This window comes from Carcharhinus amblyrhynchos, chromosome 5 (assembly GCF_965287045.1).
Source record: "Carcharhinus amblyrhynchos chromosome 5, sCarAmb.v2.hapA, whole genome shotgun sequence".
NCBI classification, from domain to species: Eukaryota; Metazoa; Chordata; class Chondrichthyes; order Carcharhiniformes; family Carcharhinidae; genus Carcharhinus; species Carcharhinus amblyrhynchos.
In genome coordinates, this window is record NC_137328.1 from 53,963,845 (window position 1) to 53,986,936 (window position 23,092).

The 23,092-nt window shown below is 41.1% G+C and overlaps 1 protein-coding gene across 9 annotated transcripts in view; it reads right to left on the reverse strand.

Annotated features, from left to right (window-relative positions):
* aopep (aminopeptidase O (putative)) overlaps window positions 1-23,092 on the reverse strand; it is a 362,002-nt gene that overhangs the window by 127,256 nt on the left and 211,654 nt on the right. For 8 of the 9 annotated variants that reach the window (XR_013886678.1, XR_013886677.1, XR_013886676.1 and 5 more), the window contains exon 14: window positions 18,213-18,329. Coding sequence is in view for 5 of the 9 variants with exons in the window: in XM_080188799.1 (XP_080044925.1) it covers window positions 18,213-18,329 (117 nt within the window). In the remaining 4 variants the exon portion in view is untranslated. Of the gene's footprint in view, window positions 1-11,812; window positions 11,870-18,212; window positions 18,330-23,092 lie in introns of those variants that run through there. The other variant, XM_080188800.1, reaches the window with a different exon arrangement.

Genomic DNA, 23,092 nt, shown 5'->3' on the forward strand with positions numbered 1-23,092 from the left:
TAACTTTATTAACCAATATGTACCAATATTTCATGGATAAAACAACAAAAACTCAGCCAATGCTGGAAATCACAGTGAAAGTACACACAGTGAGTTAATCAGCAGAAAAATTATTTTTGAAAATGCATATCTTCCCTCTCTTTTTGGAGGAGGGAACCGAGTGTATGGTGTTGAAATTTGCTGATGACACCAAGATTGGTGGAACGGCAAATTGCGCGGAGGGTGTGGAGAATCTGCAGAAGGATCTAGATAGGCTGGGCGAATGGGCCAGGAACTGGCAAATGGAATTTAATGTTGGCAAGTGCGAGGTGGTCCACTTTGGTAGGAATAATGGTAGGAAGGATTATTACTTACGTGGAGAAAAACTGCAGCAGGCGACAGTGCAAAGGGACCTCGGGGTCCTTGTGCATGAGTCGCAAAAACCCAGCTTGCAGGTACAGCAGGTGGTCAGGAAGGCAAATGGGATGCTGGCCTTCATAGCGAGGGGGATTGAATATAAAAGTAGGGAGGTCTTGCCGCGGCTGTATAGGGCATTGGTGAGGCCGCAGCTGGAGTACTGCGTGCAGTTTTGGGCGCCGTACTTACGCAAGGATATTTTGGCTTTGGAGGGAGTGCAGAGGAGGTTTACTAGGCTGATGCCGGAGTTGAGGGGGTTGAGCTATGAGGAGAGGCTGAATAAACTAGGCTTGTACTCGTTAGAGTTTAGAAGAATGAGGGGAGATCTCATTGAGACGTATAAGATGATGAATGGGATGGATAGGATAGAGGTGGAGAGGCTCTTCCCGCTCAGAAAGGATTGTAGGACCAGGGGGCACAGCCTCAAGATAAAGGGGGGGCGGTTTAGAACGGAGTTGAGGAGGAACTTCTTCAAAGGGTGCTGAATCTCTGGAATTCTCTGCCCGTTGAGGTGGTGGAGGCTACCTCGCTAAATATTTTTAAGACGCGGGTTGATGGGTTTTTGATAAGAGAGGGGATTAAGGGTTATGGGGAGAGGGTGGGAATGTGGAACTGAGCCATGACAGATCAGCCATGATCTTATTGAATGGCGGGGCAGGCTCGAAGGGCCAGGTGGCCTACTCCTGCTCCTATTTCTTATGTTCTTATGTTCTTATATTACTTTTTACTCTCTTCCCAAAATCTATAAAGTAAAATTAAAGTTTATTTATTAGTCAAAAGTAAGGCTTACATTAACACTGCAATGAAGTTAACTGTGAAATTCCTCGACTCGCCACATTCCAACACCTGTTCAGGTTAATGCATCTAACTAGCACGACTTTCAGAGTACGGGAGGAAACCAGAGCACCCGGAGGAAACTTACGCAGACATGGGGAAAACGTGCTAACTCCATACAGACAGTGACTCAAACTGGGAATCGAACCTGGGACCCTGGCGCTAAGAGGCAACAGTGCTAACCACTGAGCTGCCCAGTGTTCTGTGAGCAACAGAAAAATATGTCACATCTAGGAAGGCATTTGAAAACTGAATGGCTGAACATTTACTCCAGCTTTAGATTACCACCTTCTCGAGCACGATTTGGGATGGGCAATAAAAAGTGTTGTCAGCAATGGCCCCATCACATGAATGAATAAAAAAAGCACATTTTCAATAGTTCCACACGTAAGCTGCTGGCATTCAGCTCGCACGCAGGATGTTTCTGAACAACTGATCAGACTGAATGAACTTCACAATTTTGAGGCAAAGGAAATGCCATAAGAAAGAATAATTGGAGGCTATTGGTAAGGAATTTGTTGAAAAAGATGCAAGGGGCAGTCAGAACATGAAGCAAGATGAGAATTAATATTGATAAACGCATATACTGCATGAAGAATGCTGAAATAACTAAAGATGAAGCTGAAGCAGACCTAAGATTCTTACTAGACTCGATGTTAAACATGTACAGCAATAATCAACAAACCAAAAATATGTGAATGTACATACAGGCAGGCATAGAATGTGAACGCAGAAGATCTTCATTTGTTATGAAATGGAAGCTAACACAAATTCAATAGGTTCAAATACTCAGTAAAAAACATTTCATTCAAAGATATTTGAACCATTCGAGACTTCAACTTTGAAATTTCAATGTCCTTAATATTCACTGATTTAGTTATAACCGGAAGACTTCTGGTCTTTGACATGGTATTCTGAAGAAAGTTTGGTAGCATGGCGTAAATCAAATTAAATTCAGCAAAATTACTGTAGGTGGGATCTTTTTTAATCCCTAAAGGGGGCGTCTTTGTGAACATACAACAAATTTGGGACACTTTCTATATAAGAACATAAGAAACAGGAGCAGGAGTAGGCCATCTAGCCCTTCGAGCCTGCCCCGCCAAGGCTGATCTGTCGTGGCTCAGTTCCACATTCCCACCCTCTCCCCATAACCCTTAATCCCCTTGCTTATCAAAAACCCATCAACACGCGTCTTAAAAATATTTAGCGAGGCAGCCTCCACCACCTCAACGGGCAGAGACTTCCAGAGATTCACCACCCTTTGAGTGAAGAAGTTCCTCCTCAACTCCGTTCTAAACCGCCCCTCCTTTATCTTGAGGCTGTGCCCCCTAGTCCTACTGTCCTTTCTGAGCGGCAAGAGTCTCTCCACCTCTATCCTATCCATCCCATTCATCATCTTATATGTCTCAATGAGATCTCCCCTCATTCTTCTAAACTCCAACGAGTACAAGCCTAGTTTATCCAGCCTCTCCTCATAGCTCAACCCCCTCAACTCCGGTATCAGCCTAGTAAACCTCCTCTGCACTCCCTCCAAGGCCAAAATATCCTTGCGTAAGTACGGTGCCCAAAACTGCACACAGTACTCCAGCCTCACCAATGCCCTATACAGCGGCAGCAAGACCTCCCTACTTTTATATTCAATCCCCCTCACTATGAAGGCCAGCATCCCATTAGCCTTCCTGACCACCTGCTGCACCTGCAGGCTGGGTTTTTGCGACTCATGCACAAGGACCCCGAGGTCCCTCTGCACCGTCACCTGCTGCAGTTATATGGATAATATTGGAATAGTTTAGGTTAGAGGGCCATTAGATTGGTTCCACTGGTCGGCGCAACATCGAGGGCCAAAGAGCCTGTACTGCGCTGTAATGTTCTACGTTCTAAACAGTTTTCTTCCGCATTTAAAGCATGAGGTGGATTCTAAGACTGGTTTGAAGCCCATACAGACGATGCTTACTTATAGGAAACAGTGTCAGACAACTAAACAATGTCAGACAACTAAAAGATTTTGTAACAACTTGACTTACACAACATATTATGGGTGATGTTGTGAAGTCAGAACTGGAAGTTGCAGATGGGATCAATGGATGTAAAAGAATTATTTTAGAATTTTAAGGCATTTAATAGATGCAAATTCATGGAAAAGTTACCACAGTTTGCCAAAACGGTTCATAATTCCCAACTATATAACAACTGACTGCCTCAATTCTCTTATCAAAACAACAATAAGATGTTGTTCTTGTCCCCAAAGACTTCTGCGACCTGTCAGTTACCTAACGAAACAGGTTGCTCAATTGGCCTAATTGCAAAACAATCCCCCTTCATGTTTTCACTCCATTACTCTCAGGTACAACTCTGATAGAAACATTTGATAAGCAAAAGGAATACTATTTACATGAGAACATAAGAAACAGGAGCAGGAGTAGGCCATCTAGCCCTTCGAGCCTGCCCCGCCATTCAATAAGATCATGGCTGATCTGAAGTGGATCAGTTCCACTTTCCCGCTCTCTCCCCATAGCCCTTAATTCCCTTGTCTACCAAAAACCTATCTACCCGTGACTTAAATATATTTAGCAAGGTAGCCTCCACCACTTCAACGGGCAGAGAATTCCAGAGATTCACCACCCTTTGAGTGAAGAAGTTCCTCCTCAGCTCCGATCTAAACTGCCCCTCCCTTATCTTGAGGCTGTGCCCTCTAGTCCTGCTATCCTTTCTAAGCAGGAAGAATCTCTCTACCTCTACCCTATCCATCCCTTTCATTATCTTATAAGTCTCTATAAGATCCCCCCTCATCCGTCTAAACTCCAACGAGTACAGACCGAGTCTCTCTCCGGTATCAGCTTAGTGAACCTCCTCTGCACTCCCTCCAAGGCCAAAATATCCTTGCGCAAGTGCGGCGACCAAAACTGCACACAGTATCCAGCTACGGCCTCACCAGTGCCCTGTACAGTTGCAGCAAGACCTCCCTACTTTTATATTCTATCCCCCTCGCTATAAAGGCCAACATTCCATTCGCCTTCTTGATCACCTGCTGCACCTGCAGACTGGGTTTTTGCGACTCATGAACAAGGACCCCCAGGTCCCTCTGCACCGTAGCATGCTGCAGCTTTTCGCCCTTTAAGTAGTAATTCCTCCTACTATTATTTCTGCCAAAGTGGATAACCTCACATTTGCTAACATTATATTCCATCTGCCAGGTCCTCGCCCACTCACTCAGCCTATCCAGATCCCTCTGCAGACTTTCCACACCCTCTGCGCAATTTGCTTTCCCACTCATCTTCGTGTCATTTACAATTTTGGTAACTAACAGATTATTGAACCGTGGAAGCAGAAATAGATGGTTCATCTCCCTCAGTCAATTAGATCAGGGCTGATCTGTACCTCAGCTCCATCTGCCAATCATTGATTAATATACGTTGATACTTTTACCTAAGAAAGATCTGTTGAATCTTTTGAAAATTCCTATCAACCAAGAATCCACAATGCTTTGAGAGGGAGTTTCCTAGGCTCCCACTATCCAGTGTGGAAATCTGCCTCATGGTTTCATTCCAGGGTTGCCTAGCTCTTAGTTGAAGATCACGTCCTTTTATTCTGGATTACCCATGAGCTGAGTCAGTTAAGATTATATTCCCTGGAGTTTAGAAGAGTAAGAAGGGATGTCAATTGAATTAGAATTGAGGGGAGAATAACTTTCTTCACCCAGAATGTAGTTGAGGCCAAAACATTGTCCGATTTCAAGATATAAGGGCTAAAGGGATCAAGGGATATATGCGGGCGGGGGGGGGGGGTGTGTGTGTGTGTGTGTGGGTGTGTGTGTGTGTGTGTGTGTGGTGTGGTGGTGGTGGTGGTGAGAAATCAGGGTATTGAATTTGATGATCAGCCATGATCAAAATGAATGGCGAATAAGCTTAAAGAGCTGAATGGCTTACTCCTCCTTCTGGTTTCTACGAAATAGGTTGTAAGAGTATCTGGACAGAGGGAAATTTGTGCTGAAGGCTAAATACAAGACATGAACTACATTTAAATTTTGAGGCTCTCATTCTGTCAGGAAATAGTGTAGTGGTTGTTGCTAGACCAACAATTCAGAGGCCTGGACTAAAAATCCAGAAAATAAAAAGTTCAAATCCTATCATGCCATTGAGAATTTCAATTCAATTAAATATGGAAATAAAATATGTTTAAGAAATAACAATGAAATTATCTGATTATCGTAAAAAAACAAATAGTACACTAACATGCTTTAGAGAAGGAAATGTGCCACTTTTATCCAGTATAATATGTAGGTAATTTCAATCCCACACTAATGTTGTTGACACTTAACTACTCTTAGAAACAGCAACCCACTCAATTTTGATTTGATTCATATTGTCACATTTATTAGCATAGTGAAAAGCATCATTTCTTGCACACTATACAGAGCATAATGTTCATAGAGAAGGAAATGACAGAGTGCAGAATGTAGTGTCACAATCATAGCATGTAGAGAAAGAGCAACTTAATCCAAGGTAATTCCATTCAAAAGTCTGATGGCAACAAAGAAGAAGCTGCTCTTGAGTCAGTTGGTACATGACCTCAGACTTCTGTATCTTTTTCCCGATGGAAGATGGTGGAAGAAAGAATGTCCGAGCGCCCGGGGTCCTTAATTATGCTGGCTGCTTTGCCGAGGCAGTGGGAAGTGTAGACAGAATCAATAGATGGGAGGTTGGTTTACATGCTGGATTGGGCTACATTCACGACCTTTTGTAGTTTCTTGCAGTCTTGGGCAGAGTGGGAGCCATACCAACTGTGATACAACCAGAAAGAATGCTTTCCATAATGTATCTGTAAAAGTTGGTGAGAGTCATAGATGACATGCCAAATTTCCTTAGTCTTCAGAAAGAGATAATAAAAACCATCCTTGCGTCCCAAAAATGAAAAACAGAATGTCTTTCGAAACTAGCTTCTTTTTAAATTTTCTGATAATATCTGTTAGGCTGGGCTGGAATTTCATGCCTGGGCCCATATCCTGCTTTCAGGATGAATTCAGGTCAGGAACCCAGAAATGCTAGTGGTAAGAGCTGGAGAGAGATTTTGGAGAAGGTGGCCAATAAAGAAGCTGCCTCCAGGAGGACTGCTCAATTCGAAAATGTAATCAGTGTCCACAGCCAGAAGAGCCAATTGATGCATCTGAATGCTTCAGTACCCACCAGGAGAGATGGGCACTGCCGCTATAGATGGGAGAACAAGGCGGCATCAAAAGATGGTAACACCTTCTGAAGACCTTAGGAAGTTTAAAAATAAAAGCGGCCAAAGCTGCCAGGCTACTATTGTGGAGGGGAAACTCCACCAGGGGCTAGACTATGACTGCAGCTATGTGAGGTAGGGGGATGGGGATTGCTGGGAGAGAATAATGGGCGGTGGGCGAGGGTCAGGAGGATTGGAGGCAAGCGCAGGAGTGACTCTCAGCAACCAGCTCTTGCCCAAAGCTGGTCCCTCTGTTGACACCATGTGCCTTTGAAAAAGGAACTCTGCCCTCTCCCCCCCCCAACAAAAAAAATTGTCAGTAAACTTAACAGGGTTTGGCATCATCTTCAAGAGATATAGAAAAGATTTGCTTCTCGCATTCCTTCAACATAATCGCAGTCCTTTCAACATAATTGCAAGAGGTTTTCCTACACTGACAGACTGAGGTGTGGCTCAAGCCTGGACACGACTGTCACGTTTTCTGCTGCGGTGGACCGCATTAAATCAAGCCTTAGATATTTATAATGGCAGTCTATTCTGCTTAAAACGTCTTCATTCACTGTACTACGTGTGAAGTACCTAGATTTAAATCTAAACCTTTTGTTCACTTTTCCCATTAGAATACAAATTAGTAACCTGGTTACAGAATTGATGGGTGTGGTCTATAGGCCCCCAAATATTAACTTTGAGGTGGGGCAGGCTATAAACAAGCAAATAATTGATGCGTGCAGAAACAGAACGGCGATAATTATGGGGGATTTTAATCTGCATATTGATTGGATGACCCAAGTCAGACGCGGTGGGCTTGAGGAAGAGTTCTTAAAATGCTGTTGGAATAGTTTCCATGAACAGTATGTGACAGAACCTACAAGGGAGCAAGCTATCTTAGATCTGGTGTTGTGTAACGAGGCAGGTAGAATTAGGGATCTTCTTGTGAGGGATCCTCTTGGGACGAGTGATCATAGTATGGTTGAATTTTTGATGCAGATGGAGGATGAGAAAGTAGGGTCCCGAACAGAGGGGAGTATGATAGGATGAGAGCGGAATTGGTGAATGTAGATTGGGGGCGCAGATTGTTTGGTAGGACGGCTGAGGAACAGTGGAGGATTTTTAAGGAGATCTTTTTCGGTACTCAGCAGAAATATATTCTGATGGTAAAGAAGGACTGTAGGAGAAGGGATAACCAGCCGTGGTTATCGAAGGAAATAAAGGAGCGTATTAAATTAAAAGCTGATGTGTTCAGAGTGGCTAAAAATAGTGGGCAATTAGAAGATTGGGAAAGATTTAAAAATCAACAAAGAATGGCTAAGGTGGTGATAAAGAAAGGAAAGATAGACAGACTATGAAGCTAAACTAGCACTAAATATAAAAAATGACAGTAAAAGTTTTTACAAATATATAAAGAGGAGGACGCTGGCTAGAGTGAATGTTGGACCCTTGGAGGATGAGAGGGGGGATTTAGCGGTGGGCGATGAGGAAATGGCTGAGGCTTTAAATAAGTTTTTTGCCTCGGTCTTCACGGAGGGACACGAATAGTTTGCCGGATATTAAAGATAGAAGGATGGTAGGAGTTGAGGGCCTAAATGCAATTACTGTCACTAGAGAGGTAGTGCTTGATAGACTAATGGGACTGAAGGTGGACAAGTCCCCAGGACTGGATGGAATGCATCCCAGGGTTCTGAAAGAAATGGCAGAGGTGATAGCGGATTTATCAAAATTCGCTGGACTCCGGGGAAGTGACGGAAGATTGGAAAACGGCTAATGTTATGCCGCTGTTTAAAACAGGTAGCAGACAAAAGGCAGAAAATTACAGGCCGGTTAGTTTAACGTCTGTAGTTGGAAAAATGCTAGAATCTGTCATCAGAGAAGAAATAGCGAGGCACTTAGAAAAGAATGGTTTGATCGAGCAGATGCAGCACGGATTTGTCGTGTTTGACGAATTAATTGGATTTCTATGAGGATGTGACTAGTGCAGTAGACAGAGGGGAACCAGTGGATGTGGTGATTTTAGATTTCCAAAAGGCGTTTGATAAAATGCCTCATAAAAAGGTTGCTACAGAAGGTTAGGGTGCACGGAATTGGGGGTAAGGTGTTAGCGTGGATAGAGGATTGGCTGTCTAATAGGAAGCAGAGAGTTGGAATCAATGGGTGCTATTCTGGTTGGCGGTTGGTGACTAGTGGAGTGCTGCAGGGATCGGTGCTGGGGCCTCAACTATTTGCCATTTATATAGATGGTCTGGAGGAGGGGGCTGAGTGTAGGGTGACGAAATTTGCTGATGACACGAAGATGAGTGGAAAAGCAAATTGCACAGAGGGTGTGGAAAGCCTGCAGAGAGATCTGAATAGGCTGAGCGAGTGGGCGAGGACCTGGCAGATGGAGTATAATGTTAGCAAGTGAGATTATCCACTTTGGCAGAAATAACAGTAGGAGGGATTACTACTTAAAAGGCGAAAAGCTGCAGCATGCGACGGTGCAAAGGGACCTGGGGGTCCTTGTGCACGAGTCGCAAAAACCCAGTCTGCAGGTGCAGCAGGTGATCAAGAAGGCGAATGGAATGTTGGCCTTTATAGCGAGGGGGTTAGAATATAAAAGTAGGGAGGTCTTGCTGCAACCGTACAGGGTACTGGTGAGGCCGCAGCTAGAGTACTGTGTGCAGTTTTGGTCGCCGCACTTGCGCAAGGATATTTTGGTCTTGGAGGGAGTGCAGAGGAGGTTCACTCGGCTGATACCGGAGCTGAGGAGGTTGGACTATGAAGAGAGGCTAAATAGACTAGGTCTGTACTCGTCGGAGTTTAGAAGGATGAGGGGGGATCTTATAGAGATGTATAAGATAATGAAGGGGATGGATAGGGCAGAGGTAGAGAGATTCTTCCTGCTTAGAAAGGATAGCAGGACTCGAGGACACAGCCTCAAGATAAGGGGGGGGGGGGGACAGTTTAGATCAGAGTTGAGGAGGAACTTCTTCAAAAGGTGGTGAATCTCTGGAATTCTCTGCCTGTTGAAGTGGTGGAGGCGACCTCGCTAAATATATTTAAGTCACGGGTAGATAGGTTTTTGACAGACAGGGGAATTAAGGGTTATGGGGAGAAAGTGGGAAAGTGGAACTGATCCACTTCAGATCAGCCATGATCTTATTGAATGGCGGGGCAGGCTCAAAGGGCTAGATGGCCTACTCCTGCTCCTATTTCTTATGTACGTATGTTCTTATAGAATTTGTAATTGTCTTAAATGGTTTATCTATAATTCTGAGAATTGCAGTAAAGGAACTATTTAGTTTGTTCCGCCAGCATAAATATGCCCGATTTTGTTCCTCCCTTTAGAATTCCACTGTATATTCCCTGGAACAATTTAATCTGCACCAGAATTGGACACAGGACTCCAAATTAGTATGCTACAGAAGCTTCTTTCTTAACTTATGTTGTAATACTTTTGGTTATTCAGACCAAAACCTTGTTTGTCCTCTTGACCCATTCCTAGTATTTGGGCAGATGTCCTGATGGTGTTGTGAGACTTCTTACAAACTATGTAAAAGTCCAACAGGTTTATTTGGTAGCAAAATCCACTAGCTTTCGGAGTGCTGCTCCTTCGTCAGGGCACAAACAGGGCACATAAAGACACAAACTCAATTTACAAAATAATGGTTGGAATGCGAATCTTATTTTTTTTTTAAAAAAAATTGCATTCCAACCATTATTTTGTAAGCTGAGTTTGTGTCTTTATATGCCCTGTTTGTGAACAGAACTCCCACTTACCTGACAAAGGAGCAGCACTCCAAAAGCTAGTGGATTTTGCTACCAAATAAACCTGTTGGTCTTTAACCTGGTGTTGTGAGGCTTTTTACTATGCTTATCTCAATCCAACGTCGGCATCTCCACATCTTAGTTTGTAACAGGGCCGAATTCTCAATGTCAGAAATGTTGTCTTATCATTAAGCAATTAAACTAGTTTCTGCCTGGTCCGATCAAAGATCACATGGCACCAGTCTGAAGAGGAACTGGGAGCTCTTCCAATCATCTGGTTAACATTCATCCCTTAATTAAGATCACCAAAACTCAACATTCAGTTACCTAATTTCTTATGTGGAACAATGTTGTGTGAAGATTGGCTGCCATGCTTGTCTCCAGAACAACTTACATTTTGAAAATGATTACTTTGGCATATGCTGGGAGAATAAAAGATGGCATCAAAATGTAAAATTCTGGTTTTAAAAATGGAGAAGTGGCCCAAGTAAGAGGGATTTGGATGGATTGGGCTGATGAAAAGCAAACATTTAATGAAATAATTTCAGGGTGAATTAAGTGAAAAAAGGGACATAAGCAATAGAAATTTGGAACAAATAGTAGTGGACTTGCAGAAATAGCGCAGAAGAATATAACTGAAACTAACAGTGCAATGTGTAACAGCATGATGAAACTTGAGAATAAATTTGCAGGGAGAACTGTAAAGTCACTATGTCCATTACCCAAACACTGTTTTGTCCCAGTGAATCAAAGCAAGTTTGCATAGTGCTTCTAAAAGTAGTGCTATTTAAATTAATTTTCATTTATTTGTGCATATATTGCATCCTTCATGACCTCATGACCCAAAAAACTTTTGATGTGCATCTTTAAAACATTTTGTCACCGATGGGATTGAGAGAGAGCGAAGTGAAACTCCTTCTCCGTTCCCTTATCATTCGTAGCACATTTTTGAAAAAGAAGTGTGGGACATTTGATTAACCAGCAGCAAGCTGTTTTGTTGGTTTAATTAAAGATTATTTCTTCACATGTTTAACATCATCATTCTCTCTTCACTCACACATCAACTCAAGATGGTGTTAGCACGTGGCAACGTCTTGCGAGCTATGCCCAGCTAAACTTCTAATTCTATATTTTACTCTTATCCTATGACTGTAACACTACATTCTGCACTCCTCTATGTATGGTATGTTTTGTCCGTACAGTGCACAAGAAACAATATTTTTTCACTGTATGCTAATACATGTGACAATAATAAATCAAGTCAAACATATTGGCTGAAAGCTTTCATCGTCAATCGTGACTAGTGTCACAGAAGGTTAATGGAGCTTTGGCTGGAATGTCAAATTTTCCATTCTCACACAATGGGTCCTCTGACATTCGAAACCACAGAATCCTTCCCATTAATTTGAACAATTATATGTTGAGGAAGAATGAGTGAAACTAGCCTGTACCATAAAACAGGTTCAATTCCAAGACAGCAAAGTAAATTAACAGACTCTCCCAATCCTTCCCAGACGTCCAGGGTGGAATTTTCCCTTCCAGCCTTCCACAGGAATTGTAGTGGGGGGGGTGGGGAATCATGTAAAGGTCTGTAGACCTCTGGCAGAACTTTCTGGTTTTAGGGCGAGCGCAGCTAGAAAATCCCACCCAAGGTCAACGGACTTTTGCATGGTCTGCCCTGTCAATCCCAGAGTGAACTGCTTTATATATATATATATATATTATATATATATATATATATATATACACTTCCAACAATTTCCTACTCCTTCCTCACTTGGAGACACCCATTTTTAATTACCTACCTAAGGCATGTACTCTATGGTAGCACAATTAACAGATTCCCTATTTTTTAAAAAAGACAAAAAAAACATGTGTTGGCTTTTCAGAAAAAGTTTAAAAACTGAAGATACAAAAATAAATCACCCATTTAAAAAAAATCCTGAGTCATTTTTTTCCTAACACCCCAACATTTTCTCACCGCAGGCATTCCTTTTGGTGAAACAGTTGATAACTGATGGCTTCCATCAACTCCTTTTCCTTCTCCATCATTTGTTTTAGACTTGCAATATCAATTCATAATCTTTTCTCCCCTCTTACTCTTCATGGAATACATTTTATTACAAAGGGATTGATTCTATTGGGACATTTCCTTCATCATTTCCCCATACAGTATTTCCCCAAACAATTTAGATATAAAGAATGCCATATTAACCTTCTCTACTAGTGCATGTCTCTCTGCAGCCGGGATGCTTTTCATTACTCACCTTATTTTCTTGGTACCCCAAGCCAGGAGACAACATTTCTCACTTTCACCCAAAAGAAATATTACAAAACCTATTGCATTTTAAAACCCATCAACAAAGTTTGCATGACAGGCTTCCATAAACTCAATCAATTTTATATTCTTAGGGTCACCCAGAGATGGAAACCTGAGTACACATTTCTCCATCTTTATATGTTTAATGTTTCATTCTCACTTTCACCTGCAGTTCAAGATCATCCTTAGCAAAACTGGAATCAATGGGTATCAGGGAGCATACTCTCTGCTGGTTGGAGTCATACCTGGCACATAGGAAGATGGTTGTGGTTGTGGAGGGTAATCATCTTAGCTCCAGGAAATCTCTGCAAGAGTCTCTCAGAGTAGGGTCCTAGGCCCAACCATCTTCAGCTGCTTCATCATTGAGCTTCTTTCTGATATAAGGTCAGAAGTGGGGACGTTTGCCAATGATTGAACAACGTTCAACACTATTCGCAACTCCTCAGATGCTGAAGCAGACCATGTTCAAATGCAACAAGATTTGGACAATATCCAGGCTTCGGCTGACAAGTAGCAAGTAACATTCGCACCATACAAATGTCAGGCAATGACCATCACCAATAAGAGACACTCTAACCACTGCCCCTTGACATTCAACATCACTGAATCTCCCATTGTCAACATCCTTGGGGTTACCATTGACCAGAAACTCAACTGGACTCACCATATAAACGCAGTGGCTACAAGAGCAGGTCAGAAGCTGGAATGCTGCAGTTAGTAATTCTTCTCCTGACTCTCCAAAACCTGTCCACCACCAACAAGGCACAAGTCAGGAGCGTGATGGAATATTCTCCACTTGTCTGGATGGATGCAGCTCCTACAACACTCAAGAAGCTTGACACCATCCAGGACAAAGCAGCCCATTTGATTGCAAGCACATCCACAAACATCCATTCCCTTCACCACCGATGCTCAGTAGCAGCAGTGTGTACTATCTACAAGATGCACTGCAACAATTCACCAAAGATCCTTAGCCAGCACCTTCCACACCCACGATCACTTCCATCTAGAAGGACAATGGCTGCAGATAAGAACATAAGAACATAAGAAATAGGAGCAGGAGTAGGCCATCTAGCCCTTCGAGCCTGCCCCGCCATTCAATAAGATCATGGCTGATCTGTCGTGGCTCAGTTCCACTTTCCCGCCCTCTCCCCATAACCCTTAATCCCCTCTCTTATCAAGAACCCATCAACCCGCTTCTTAAAAATATTTAGCGAGGCAGCCTCCACCACTTCAACGGGCAGAGAATTCCAGAGATTCACCACCCTTTGAGTGAAGAAGTTCCTCCTCAACTCCGTTCTAAACCGCCTCCCCTTTATCTTGAGGCTGTGCCCCCTAGTCCTACTGTCTTTTTTGAGCGGGAAGAGTCTCTCCACCTCTATCCTATCCATCCCATTCATCATCTTATACGTCTCAATGAGATCTCCCCTCATTCTTCTAAACTCTAACGAGTACAAGCCTAGTTTATTCAGCCTCTCCTCATAGCTCAATCCCCCCAACTCCGGTATATACATGGGAACACTACCACCTGCAAGTTCCCCTACAAGTTACTCACCATCTTGACTTGGAAATATATCACCATTCCTTCACAGTCACTGGGTCAAAATCCTGGAATTCCCTCCCTAGTGGCATTGTGGATCAACCCACAGCATGTGGACTGCAGCATTTCAAGAAGGCAGCTCACCACCATCTTCTCAAGGGCAACTAGGGATGGGCAATAAATGCTGGCCAGCCAGCAATGCCCATGAACCATGAATGAATAAAATAAAAAATCAAAACTTCCATCTGGCCTGGTCTGAGTGCCCAACCACTTTAATTTCCCAACCAAACTTAATAGCTGTTCTTTCTCATCCTTAGAAGCATCAGCATCATTTTGCAAAGATCTATCCCGGCTGACTGCAATAGGGCTGACATTTTCTAAATATCAGTGCAGGTGCAAAGTAATCTCAGACCTACAGTGTTTTATTTCTAATCCAATATATTTTAAGGCCCCATTAGCCTGACTCCTTAAAGGCTGTCCAAATCCTATCATCAACTGTTTTGAAACTCATTGGTGATACTTCATAGGAAGTCATCAATGTGCGTCAAGATGATGCCTGCCAGTTTCCTGTTCAGGTATCAGTGAAACGTGATAGAATCTGCCTTCAGTTCGAGACATCCTAACTTTACCAACATCAATGGAACTGAAAAGTGCCACATTCTTGAAGCATTGTTTAAACCATAAAATGCACTTATTCAACTTCCAAAGATTTCCCTCCACCTCTTGTGCCTCTTCAGGCGTTTGGAGAAATACTTCTCTGTGGAGGTTATTGATTCCGAAGAAATTCAGCTTTTATTGACTTAAATTCCCGTGAAAAAGTTGCCAAAGGGGCCAAGCACAATTTCAAAATTACCATCTGGCTGTGGGTGAGTCCACACTGATTTCTTTATCAGCTAAGCATTCTTCAAATCCTCAGCTCCTAACCCTAGTCTTGCCCTTACGTCATTCAGCAGGACTTCTGTGCAAACCTACCTACATGATAATGCTGGCTGACCCCAATTTGAAACTTCTGAATACACACCAAACTCCCTCTATTTATCCTCCCCATTACAGCCTTATCCCCTAACTTGTCACCAAAAAAGAAAACGTTGGAAAATCTCAGCAGGTCCGGCAGTATCTGTAAGGAGAAAAAAGAGCTGATGTTTCGAGTCCAGATGACCCTTTGTCAAAGCTAAAAGGCATAGAAAGTAGGAGATATTTATACTGCAGGGTGTGGGAATGAAAGATGAGTCATAGCCATAGAAACCAGGGGAAAAGACTGCTGATAGGGTGTGTGCACAACCACGACCCTGACCTTCTGGTTGCTTGCCATTTTAACATACAATCCTGCTCCCATGCCCACGTCTGTCCTTGGTTTGCTGCAATATTCCAGTGAAGCTCAACGCAAACTAGAGGAACAGCATCTCATCTTCCGGCTCGGCACTATACAACCTTCCGGTCTCAGCATTGAATTCAACAACTTCAGATGACTTGCTCTTCTCCACCTCGGCTCCCTTTGTTTTTATTCTGTTTTTTTTTTAAACTGTTCTCTACCTTTTATTTCTTTATTGTCTTTCTTGATTTTTCTCCCCCCGACTCTTTCCATCTACTTCACCCCCTTCCCTGACCTTTTCTCACCCCCCACCGCTTCCCCTTCTCTACATTCTACCTCTGTCCCATCTTTCCCCCACCTCCACCCCCTCCAACATCTTCAGCTGTCACAGTTTACAGCTTCTCTGCCGTTTGGCCATTCACATCCTTTATTCTCTCTGTGGACAGCAACGAGCAGTCTTTTCCCCTGGTTTCTATGGCTATGACTCATCTTTCGTTCCCTCACCTTGCGGTATAAATATCTCCCACTTTCTATACCTTTTAACTTTGACAAAGGGTCATCAGGACTTGAAATATCAGTTTTTTTCTCTCCTTACAGATGTTGCCAAACCTGCTGAGATTTTCCAGCATTTTCTCTTTTGGTTTCAGATTCCAGCATCAGCAATAATTTGCTTTTATCCCCTAACTTGTCAACTGTTTCAAAAGCATCTGAGTCACGGTGACTTCTGCTCCGGCTACTTTGTTTTAATGGTTCAGCATTGCTCACTCTATGCCATCCAGTCAGATTGCAACCCCGTTTGCATGGCTGCTCCTGTCAGATCCTTTGCTTATCCCATCAGTGGCCTTATCCACCGTGCGTGAGCATTTCTTCACCCAGGATTCAGCGCTCAACTCATTACTATAACTTGGGCTACATTTTGTTACTTTTCATTCTCATACTCTGTTTTCCCAGCCATGGCTTTCACTGCTTTCCATTATCTTGGCCAATTCTAATATTTTCCAGTAGATTTGCCTGCCCATCCCACTACTGTTGCATTTCTCCAGTTATCTGATCCTTCTGGACAATACAGCACCCTGCTTTGGACAGCTCACCTCTTGGAAAAACAGCCCATTCCTATTTACCACAACCAAATTTTCTACTGGTATCTGACTCCTGATCTATTATACCTTGTCCCTTTAGCCCTGCCCCACAAAATATGACAATGCCAATACAAAGCACATGGTTCTTGTCAGTATGCACAAATTCATAACTAATTCCACTGACCCATGAAAAATGGGCATGTTGAATAATCAGTTTACCCTTCACACCCTATAACTTTCCCTGGGTCTTTCCATTCCCTTTATCCCTTTTTCATATAATAAATCTAAACTAAATTCTACCTTAGACAGTTTGATGTGGTGACGCAATGCTTTCTTTGAGACTACTGCCTTGATGAAAGTTTTCCTGCTTGCATACAAAAAAAGTAGATTTAACTACTGATATCTCTTTCAAGAGCAGGTGCAGCATCTGATAGCACTGAAGGGAACTTTGATTTCTTCTGTACTCCAACTGGTATCCATGCCCCCCCACTCCAAAGTCTGGTTGATCAGCTAACGTGTTATGCAACATGTTGTCTCTCACTGCATCTTCCTCTCACATAAACCATTGCACAACCATAGTATGCATGGTCATGATTACCAAATTTTCTCACGTCCCAAAATTCATCATTCACAAATTCCCTTTCATTATCCGTCAGGAATTTCATTTGTGTTCCTAATCCAGTACCAACCTATTTTTCAATTCCTTATCAACAATGACCTGTTTGTCCTTACCATTTATTGCCTTAGATAGGTTACATTCAGTTGTCATATCTATTAAGTGTAGTTAAAAAAACCCGATCATCATCCCAAGCCCTTACGTCCATTCCCACGACGTCATTAAATTCCCAGGCCAGTGGCAGAGTCACAAGTGGTGCTTGCTCAATAAGACCGCTGTACTAGAAGTACATAAAGCCCGATTAACCTTTGACAGATTAAAGGAAACAGTTCATGGAGGAGTATAAATTTGACTTTGATAAGTGATTAAGCGACTGAAAAAGCTTAGCCTTGAAATCAGAGTCTGTATTGGTCATTAAGTTACTCGATTGTGCATGCATCCATCACGTTGATAGACATTTCATATTGACAAGGGTTCAATTTCATGAGAAAGATTCTCTACTGCCCTAAAAACACATTTTGGGAAATTGATCATTTCCAGCTATTTTCCTATCAAATATAAGTGACTCTGTGATAAAGCAAAGGATGGAGGATTCCATGGTGGTTGAATTTCAAGATAGCCAATACATTAAACATAGATGCCAGTACAAAGATGATAGGTGGTCTGAAGATGGTCGCACTTTTAGCCAATTTCAGAATCAAGACAAAAAGAGGGTCTGGGATGGCAACAGTGCACTTGAACTCGAGAAACGCACAGGAAATGGTTAATTGGTGTTATTGATGGATTTTATGAATGTGAGTATCATTACACAACAAATTGCCTACAGCGAAAGAATTGTGCTGCATTAACATTTGTAAATAGTTTTTAAGTGGACCATAACTCATGAAACGCTATTAGAAACAAAACCATGTTAAACAAAGCTTTTGTATAAGTCAGAAAGAAATTTATTTCCCCCGCCAACAAAATTGTGGACTCCATAAATGTCTTCTTCATTAGATTGAAAAACAGAGGAGTTGATTACTTAGAACATTTTGACTGTTCTGACGTAAGTGAATATGCAGCTGCTGTTTTAAGCAACTGAACTGCACCTTTTCCCTCTGGCATAGTTTATTGAGTGTTGACAAAACAGTTCAGTGGGCCAGTAAATGAATTACCTCTGCATCCTGCTCCCTGAGGCAATAATGCTTCTGTAACCAATGTAGTGTTCGGGAAGACAAGGACTTCAGTGCAAACAGCAATTCCAGGAGCAAAACCAGCTGGTCTGGCAGGAGCTGAAATATAGGAAGACACAATGAGAGAACAGAAAGGGCAATCTCTGTTTATAAACAATATATGAATATGATGTACATTGTCATTTACAAGTTATATAAAACAAGCATACTAATCAGCTATTTAAATTTTTAGCAAATTTCATAATTCAAAATTATAAGTAAACTTTAAATTTGTTTCTGATTAACATTTCCATTGCTATGTATGTTACAGACACTGAATTCAAACACAACCAGTCCTCAAAAACTATAATAGTTTAATTGCAAAATATAACCTTTCATTGCAAGATCCCTTGCATGCAGACCAAAATTATTTTTCAACAACACCCTACTACATTGCTTAACTTTTTTGCCTTCATCCTAACTCAAGGCACATTTGTTTATACCATAATCTAAAGACAGGAACAGGTGCCCTTGATACAGCTACAAAGTGCTAGCTTTGCACGCTACACTCAACATAATGTACCCAGGAACAGGCCAACTATGAAGCAGTATTTTTTTTGTGTACCCATATATGGGGATGCAGCATCACTTATGCTAGTGTTGTTGCCAGAGGTATTATTTAACATGACTGACACAGTTATCCTTTTAAAGGTACTTCAAAGAGGAATCACCACTCTAAACTTAACCCGTCCTCCTGTACACCAGCAGCTCATCAGTAAGTCCCACACTATCTTTTCAATCTGATTGGAGAAATGACATTTTGCAAGTTGTAACTTTGCTCGTATTTTGGTATGGGGCACAGCGATAAAATTTGCAAACTCAACATTCCAAATACTAAAGAATCCACCTTCCAGACATTTTTACATCATTTCACATTTCATTGCACATCTTGCTGCCCTCATGGGTTTCTCTTCCACGTTGCTTGTTTAATAGGTCTTTGTCTTTCATAGTCCATGCGTAAAATAAATTAGATCATGAATGAATTTTTGTGAAGTTGTTTGTGTGTGCCTGTTTTAATGCATGAAGGTTGCGGTCAAGGTTGATTGTGCATACTTGCACTCATCTCGCAATGAAGTTTTAAAGAGCATGAGCCTTCAGTTCCCAAAACCTATCTGCACCACAGCAGAAACACAGAATTCTCACATTAACTGCACCAACTATATTATCTTGTGAAGAGTTCCCTTATCTCAAGATTAGTAGGAAAATATTAAGTAAAAATACAATCTCAATTTTAAAAAATATGCGTTAAGCCACTGAAAACCTTCAAGTCCAATAAACAGAATTATCTGAAGTATTACATTGCTACCTATTTATTGTTTACATGGAGATAGCAGTACCAACCCAAAACAAACTTGTAAGTAGAAAGACACAAAGAGCAAATGTGCCAGAATTTGAATTTGCATTTGCACTGGGCAAACAAAAATTCCAAACAATTATAACTTTTCTCCCTCGGCATAGTGGTCGGTAAACACATAAAATTTCACATGAATTCCACTAACACCTCATCAGAAGCTTCTCCCTAAGGCAAGCACAAGAAAAATATATTGATCCCAAAGGTAAATTTAAATGTATTCCAATTATAAGTAGCATAAAATATTTACAAATCATTGCAGCAGCAATAAATGTTTGCATTAAGAGTAAACTTGACATTCCTAATTTAGAAACTATTGTCAGAAATTGGCTCACAATTAAAACATCTACTTTCTTCCCTGGCTGAGCATTGCCAAATATTTAGTACATAGGCAATAATTTCTGCAATTAACAACTGACTTGCACAAGTATTTTCAAATGCAATTACAGAAATCAACAGTAAACCTGATTTAACTCTTGGACACATTATTTCTTCAAATAAGCCTTGTTCCATATGAACATAGAATCTATGATAACAAGGATGCTTAAAAGCTTAAGTTTGAACCAATAGGTTGTCCTACTCTTCGTTGCCTGCATCTCTCCCATCCCATCAATCCTTTTTTGGTTACCATGTCACTCCATTCCTCTGCAAAGTTGCTATCCAGACAGGCATCTGCCACAGGAACAGAATTGTACCAAAAAAGCAAATCAAGAGCTCAGAAGATCAAAATGTTGAGGTTAGATTGGAAGAAGTACATGGTGTCATGAAAGTCTTACATATTCTCCAATGGGTCACAGTTTTTGACCAACCCAATCGTGCATGGAAATACATTGTATTGGTCTATCTGCTAATATGTTTATCAAATTAACTGGAAGAATTGGGTTTGTTCCAAAAAAAAGTGTGGATTTATGTTCTACACACACAACTAAAGTTGTCAATACAACAAAACAATAATAAAAGCAAAATGCTGCAGATCATGGAAACCTGAAATAAAAACAGAAAATGCAATAAACTCTGGAGGTCTGATAGCATCTGTGGAAAGAGAAATAGAGTCATTGTTTCAAGTCCATATAACACGTCTTCAGAACTGACCTATCCCCGACCTTATATTCTGCTCCACCTACTCCAGCCCCTTTCCAACAGCATAATCCATCACACTTCTAAAGTCATATGGACGCAAACCGTTAACTATGTTTCTCTTTTCACTATTGCCACCAGACCTGAGTTTATCCAGCATTTTCTGTTTTTACATCCAAACTACACTTTCCTTCAAAGAAGAAATAGATGTCAGTCAAAAGCAAGAACTGCCATTTCTAAGTGAAATCTAAGTGGTAAGTGAAATTCAGAATATTTTTGAGGAAAAATATAAACGTTGTTCTCAGCATCAAATGAGGTAATTTAAGCTCTGGTTTTATCACCAGAGCTGAAATTCATTGATTTTGTATCAATCTAAGAAATTCAGAATGTTCAAAGAGATTGCAGAACTCTGTGATATAGAGGGATCCGAGTGTCCTAGTATATGAATCACAAAAAAGTTAGTATGCAGGTACAGCATTGCAATAGCATATAAAAGTAGGAAGTTTTACTAAAGCTGTATTAGGTGTTGGTGATAACACATTACAGTAAGAAGTCTCACAATGCCAGGTTAAAGTCCAACCAGTTTATTTGATAGTAATCCCACAAGCTTTCGGAAACGGTGTTCCTTCGTCAGGTGTGTGGAAGGTTCTGATCAGAGAAAGGCATATAAAGTCACCCACAGATTACAGAATACTGATTAGAATTCTAACACCATTTCCAAAAGCTTGTGGGATTACTATCAAATAAATTGGTTGGACTTTAACCTGGTATTGTGAAACTTCTTACTGTGTTTACCCCAGTCCAACGCCGGCATCGCTACATCATGAGAACACATCAGCCATGATTGTATTTAATAGCAGAGCAGGCTTGAAGGGATAAATGGCCTATCCCTGCGCCTCAGTCTACTGTTCCTATATATCCTCCTGCTTTCTTATTTACTTTACCTCCCATCTCAATTCACCATTTTTTTCACATGTAGTACAATGAAATTGGTTTCATGGCATGGTTTATGGAAATTGCCAGGTTGTTTAACCTAAAATTTGAACTGACAAATAGTTGTCGCCTCCCTTAACATTGACAATATCAAGACCTTTTTATGTTTAGAAGACTCATCCTTATTATACAACTGCTTGCAGAGCACAATTTTAGTTTGTAACTCTAGATGTTTTTAAGTTAGCAGAAGTGGATTTGACAGGCCGAATGGCCAACTGATCCTACCAACAAAACACAAAATTTTGGTACCCACTAAAATATTATCCATGAGAGGTATTGTATATTTCAGCTTTAAGAAAGAAAATTGCAATTTCTAAATTTATTAGAAAGATAATACTGAACATCCCCACTCAACTTCATCCCACATAAACATTTCCAATAACAACCAAAGCCACTCCTTGGCCATGCCATCAATATGACCTAAATCTCAATCACAAAACAGGTGATCCATGACCACCTATTTGTTTCCCCCTCTGTTACATATCCTCCCACAACTGGCGATTTGCCCAAATAGTTCCTTACCTCTATCTCTAATTGCTTCACAATCTTAACTTTAGTTTCTTTAAGTAAAGAGCTAAAACTCAAATAGACCTGGTTTGGTTATTATTCACCAAACTGCCTTTACCATAGAAAGCACTGTCATACTTTTTCAGCCAATTCCTCTTACCGCTCCAAGCACTTGACCATTGGAATACCCCAAATTTGGACTGTGGCACCACTCAGCAGCGGGGTCCTTTTGAGAAGGCAATAGACCACTTAAATACGTTCTATTGAGAAATTTAAGATTTCTTACTCAGGGAATTGATGTATCCTTCATAGCTCAAATGGCCACAACATAATATTTTCAAGATACGTGTGTTATCCTTTTGGTAATTCCAGAACTCGTTCAGAAGTTTATTATCCTTCTTGGGACTTTTATAGTCAGTAGATAAGTGCTTATGATTTCTCTGTTGGATCTATTTGCCTCTGGTGCTGCCTTCTCTCCTTTTACTAATATTTTACTTTTGACTGTTTAGAAATTTTATTTTATTCAACATTGCCTTCTAATGTTTCCATATATTATGTGGATTCAGAGAATAACAAAAAAAGCATCTCTACTAAAAGAAAAATATTTCTTTTAAATTACCCTAGATGCATGTGGATCAAATTATATTTATAGGAGATGAATTATAAACCTGTAAAAATTACGGAACTCTTCGGGAGTGACTCACGAATATTAAATAAATAAAGCAAGGATCTTTCTAATAGAAACTGAGAAACAATTTTCCTTGAGCAACTACCAACAAAAGCAATTTATACCAAATATATACAAACAACTGGTATAATCTAATTAAGGTTCCAAAAATGTCTATTATATACGTGAGTCTTGTGTGAAGACTGATGATTGTAGAGTACCAACAAT